This window comes from Alligator sinensis, unplaced genomic scaffold (genome assembly GCF_000455745.1).
Source record: "Alligator sinensis unplaced genomic scaffold, ASM45574v1 scaffold420_1, whole genome shotgun sequence".
Classification (NCBI taxonomy): Eukaryota; Metazoa; Chordata; order Crocodylia; family Alligatoridae; genus Alligator; species Alligator sinensis.
Window position 1 is genome coordinate 1366800 of NW_005842298.1, and position 5279 is coordinate 1372078.

The following is a 5279-nucleotide window of genomic DNA, read 5'->3' on the forward strand; positions in this document are numbered from 1 at the left end:
AATAGAGGGGGAATTGAAGCAGAGTACCAGTGTATTCTCTTGGATCTGGCCTTGGCTGTATTTCCTTGCTTAAGACACACATCCCAATTTTCAATAGGTAACTTTCAGAAAAAAAGGTGTCTATCATATGTAGGTAAATATGGTAGGTGAAACCAATGCTTTTTAAGTTGCTTTGAAGATGATCAAGGTAACTTTTTCCTCCGAGATGAAAAGGGAAGCTGCTTTAATTAACTAAATTAAATCCCATTTAATTCTTTTCTTTACTCTCATTGAGGTGAGTACTGTATAATATGTGGAAACCCTGAACTGTAAAAGTCTCTCCTCTGTCTTTTAAGAGACAAATATCTGTTGGTAAAAGAAACATGTTTTGCCCTTAAAAAATCATTAAAGATTCATAGGAAATTTTGAAAAAAAATATTTTTTTCTCAGGCAATTTAGCAAAATTTTTATGAGTCATTGTTTACTGGGAGTATTATATTTAAAACCACTCAAGGTAATCGTGACTTCAAGCCTTCATGATTAAGAGAAACTATGCAAGAATAATTACCCTGTAGAGGAGGAGGAAATGCAGGTTTCAACTTAGTCTTTATAGAATAGAAATTTAGGTTTGGAAGGGACCTCAGGATGTCACCAGTTCAACCCCCAGCTCAAAGCAGGACCACCTGGGGGACCACAGACTGTGTCAAAAGGGTCCATGAAAGATACTTTTGATTGATCATGGTTATATGACTACCCGTGCTTACAATTCAAAGGGATCTGCATCTCCATTCAACATTTCCAAAGGAGTCCACATCACCATTCAGTTTTTTTAGGGGTCCACAAATGCAAAAGTTGACAACCATGAGTTTCACTCCATCCTCTTTGTAGCCACCCTTCAGGTAGAGGAAAGCTGTTATTACATCCCACCTCAGTCTTTTATTCTCCATACTAATAAGCCCAGTTCCTCTGCCTCTACTCATAAGTCATGTTCCTCTAACAGAGCAGACAAGGTTCTTTGGGTAAATCTGATATCTTATTCAATATTCTTTACCTAAATAATCTTGTCTGTCTAGGTCCTTAGACCAACATGGCTACAACCTACACCCCTGAAACATGTTCCCAGTAACTTCATAAGATGGGGTCAAATGGCTCTAACAACTCAAGCTAAGATTAAACTGCTGCAGTGTTAGTGAAAGCTCCTAATAAACTACTAAAACAATACTATTTTTGCTTAAACTATACAATAGAATTTCCCTGTTTTTGTTTTGTTGTCCAGTGCTTCATTGTATCTATATTTGTATCATTGTATGTTTTTTGTTTAAACTAGTAGAATATTGTAATCTTCACACTTCTAGCAAAAATGAAAAATTATATACTCTCTCTCTCTGTGTGTGTGTGTGTGTGTGTGTGTGTGTGTAAATTTATTTATGATATTATTATTTCATTTATTGAAAATTGTGAGTAAAACATCACTACCTACTACTACAACCTAAAAAGATGTGTAAATGGTATCTTGAATCCTATAAGGAATGCCAGTAGAAGGTCCATGCCCTATATATATAGTCCATTTTCAAGGCTCAAATGGCAGTAAGCAAGGCCTAGACTATAGCTTGGTTTTTCACATGAAGTTTCTTTATACCTTGACTTACTCTTAATAGCACTGGTTGACATTAAATATGAAAAAGTAAAAGGGTCTGTCCTGTGAGTGAGGCTAGGAGCCTAGGATCAGACAAAAATAAGACAGTATTTAATTTATGCTATGAGATGCTATTAAAAAACCTGATGTTTAAATTGCAATTCTCCGACATTTAGCCCAAGAATGGGAGGCCTGTCAGCCTTAATATGCATATTAGTTTCACACAGAAAATGGGGTTCTGGGCAAGTTCCAAGACTACAGTGCAGCTAATTATTGTGTTCATGCTTTCTAGTTCTATGCATGCATGTAGAAGATAAGGAAGAGCTGCATCTCAGATGGCCTTGAGTATTTAGTTCCAGATGTTTTCTTTATCCTGCATTTGTTGTCTTGCTTCCTCAGCATTGTGCTCAAGTATAATAGTGTGTTTTTATTTTTTTGAATATGGACCCTTAAAAATTGAAAGTTGTTTATGATTATGCCACATGTTCATCCTGTAGATGCACAAATGTGGAGTTCAAATAGCATTTAGGAACCTGACAAGCAATTTAGGAGACATAATTTTTCATGATGTTAATTGCAGACTCTATGCTGTTTCAAGTTTTTTTTTTTTTTTTTTTTTCCTCCATTTTTCATGAAAGGAATGAAGGTTAAAGAGGTTAATTAACAGAATTCCTTTTTTAAAATAGTATCACAACACTTCCTGTCTGCTTATGAAGTTGACTGCTCTGTTGAAACCAAGAAGGAGGTGGTGCAGTGTATGGGCTCATTCCAGGATGGGGTAGCAGAGAAGTGCGTGGACTACTTCCAAAGATACAGACGTTCTACCCATGTGACTCCAAAATCCTACCTATCTTTTATTCAGGGATATAAAGCTGTATACAAAGAAAAACACTCTGAGGTGCAGACATTGGCTAACAGGTAAAATGTCTACTTAATTTGCTCTCCCCCTCTCCTCCCTCATTCCTACTTCATAAAACTAGCTTCATTTCAGAGAAAAACTAGTCTGTTTTAAATAAAAGAGCCTAGAACCAAATAAGTTTACATTCTCATGGGACTTAGAATCTGTGGATATTAATATTGTATGATCCAATATTAAGGTAATTTTTAACATTAAGGTCACATTTAACCCCCAGTTGCCTATGATCTAAATCACTTAAACTTTTATATATAACTAACATTGAACAAGATAATATGTTTGTGGATCTTAGTTCATGTTCATAACGCGTTCAGTGAGACTTGATTGCAAACTGATATATTCTTTTCTGTACATTTTACATGAGCAGAAGGACATGTGCATATGTAGTATCATTATATACTCATAAGACCTTTCTTATTTTATCAACAAGGGGTTTTCTCTTTGTTTGTACCATTGTAACTTTGTAATGTGAAACAACAGATGGGTGCTAACTTTCTCAATACCAGAAAGAACTCATTCTTCTGTGATTTTATATGAATTCTATTTGTATGGCAGATTCTTAGTTTTTAAGTCCAGAACGTTCAATTTGATGAAGCTTTTACTCAGGAGGAACCAAAGGGCTGGTTTTATTTGGGTGACAGATATTTAAAAATACATTATTTAAAGGAGAGAGAGAGAGAGATCTATATCTTTTATGTAAAATGACCTTAAAATAGAAAGTAAATTGAGGAATGATGAGCAAGTTAAATTGCTTGATACTTGCACAGGCTGCTTCCTTGGCAATTGAAAAAGCTTGCAGCAAAATATTGGATACCTTTTAAACAAGGACTGAAACTAGTTTCCTTTAATGAAAAGTGATATCTGGTTTGTTTGCCAGGCAAAATTATTGCATTGCCTTTCTGTTAAAGTTCAAGGCTTTGTAACAGCAGAAGGAACCTATGTATACGTTCTTGTCTCCCTATTTGTCATAAGTTTCTGGTTAGTGCATAGCTTTCTAGGTATTTGGTGGCTGTCACCACCTAGGTTCATAATCTTTTGTCTGGCTGGCAGTTCAGTTCTGCCTGAGTGATACAGGATTGCAATCTCTGTTAATCCCTGACTTCATGGTCAATGCAACCAATAAGAGAAATATTGAAGTCTTGACAATAGGTATCAGCAGCATTTCTATCACATTGGTGTGCAAGAAACATCACATGAAAGGTTTGATTTTTATAGAGATTAGATAATCTTGTCTTGATAAAACAGGGGTGACTGTCATAGAATCATAGAGAAGTAGATCTGGAAGGTACCTCCAGAGGTAATCTAGTTAAACCCCCTTCCTGAGGCAAGATCATTCCTAGCCAAACCATCCTAACAAATCAGAAATGTCAACACGAATAAGGAAGATGATTAAGTAATCCATATGTAGGCAAATGCGTACAACATGAGCCTAATGTACATCCCAAAGTTTGCTGACTTCCAATAGTAATTGATAGAAATGATGTTGCAGCTTCAACAGAGGCTGCAGAATGAACAGTACCAGGACTGATGCACACAGTAGTTGATGCATGAAATACAAAATGATGTATGAAGCAGATCCATTTACCAAAGAAAGCACTGTAGCTGGCAAAGATCTGAGCTCTGTACTGAGGAAGGAAAGGCAGAAGTAATTCTAGAAGCTCAAATGGAGCATAAATATTATCTGCAACAGTAAGAAAATAGGGACAAATATACAAAAGGTTTTTTGTCAGTCTTCAAAGGAAGACAGATTATCAGTACAATACTATCTGGTTGTCTATCAACTCCTAGAAAATGATGCAGCATTAACCCAAGCTACCAATTCAGTAATGAAAAGATGGGAAAGTTAATAATTCTGGGGCATAATACACAGTACCTAAACTAAGTGGGAGAATCAGCTCTCTTAGGGAAGGCAAAGCTCCTGGTCTTGAAATCTGCACTGAACATACAAAGCAGTTTCAGCCAATGATAATCTCTTGTGTTCTCCCAAATGTTAGGCATATATTAAATCAGTAGCCAATTGCCCGTCAAAATGATGGGGGAGGGGAAGGGGGGGAGTGGGTAGGGATGGAGCCCCAGGCCCCCCCTGTCTGGGCCCTCTCCTCCTTCCCCCTGCTGCTTGAGGTCTAGGTCTGCTCCCCCCTTCCCCACCGCTGTGACAGGGGGAGGGGAGGAGTGGGCCCAGGCCTGATGCACGGGAGGACTGGGGCTGAGGGTGGCAAGAAGCCAGGCTGCTGTGGGGGGAGGGGAGCAGTGGGCCCGGGCCGACCTGGTGGTGGCAGGGGGACAGAAAGAGCTGGCTCAGGGCTGATGAGGGAGAGTGGGGGTGGGGGAGGAGTCTTGCTCCTCTGCTCCCCCTGCAGCTGCTGGGCCCGGCCAGGCCAGGCCAGGCCTGCTTCCCTCTTCCCTCCCCCCTCCCCCTCCACTGCCATGGCAGGCTGGCTTTCCCCTCAGCTCAGGCTCACTCCCCCCACCCCCTATGTCAGGCCTGGGCCCAGTCCTTCCCTGGCCCCACCATCTTGAGCCCACTTGGGGATATTGGAGTGGGGTGGGGGTGAGGTAGGGCAGGAGTGGGCCCAGGCCTGGGGGGGGAGGAGACCTGCTCCTTCCCTCTGCCAGCCACTGCTGTGTCTGCATCTGGCTGGGCCTGCTGTTTCCCTCCCCCCCACCATGTTGGCTTTTTCCCCTGCCCAAGCCCACTCCCCCACTCCCTGCTTTGGGGCCAGGCCTACTCCCCGCCCCTGTGTTACC

At 40.4% G+C, this 5279-nt stretch overlaps 1 protein-coding gene across 1 annotated transcript in view; it reads left to right on the top strand.

Annotated features, from left to right (window-relative positions):
- DNAH5 (dynein axonemal heavy chain 5) overlaps positions 1-5279 on the top strand; it is a 291360-nt gene that overhangs the window by 202564 nt on the left and 83517 nt on the right. The window contains exon 56 of the mRNA XM_025209635.1: positions 2302-2533. Coding sequence (XP_025065420.1) covers positions 2302-2533 — 232 coding nt within the window. The remainder of the gene's footprint in view (positions 1-2301; positions 2534-5279) is intronic.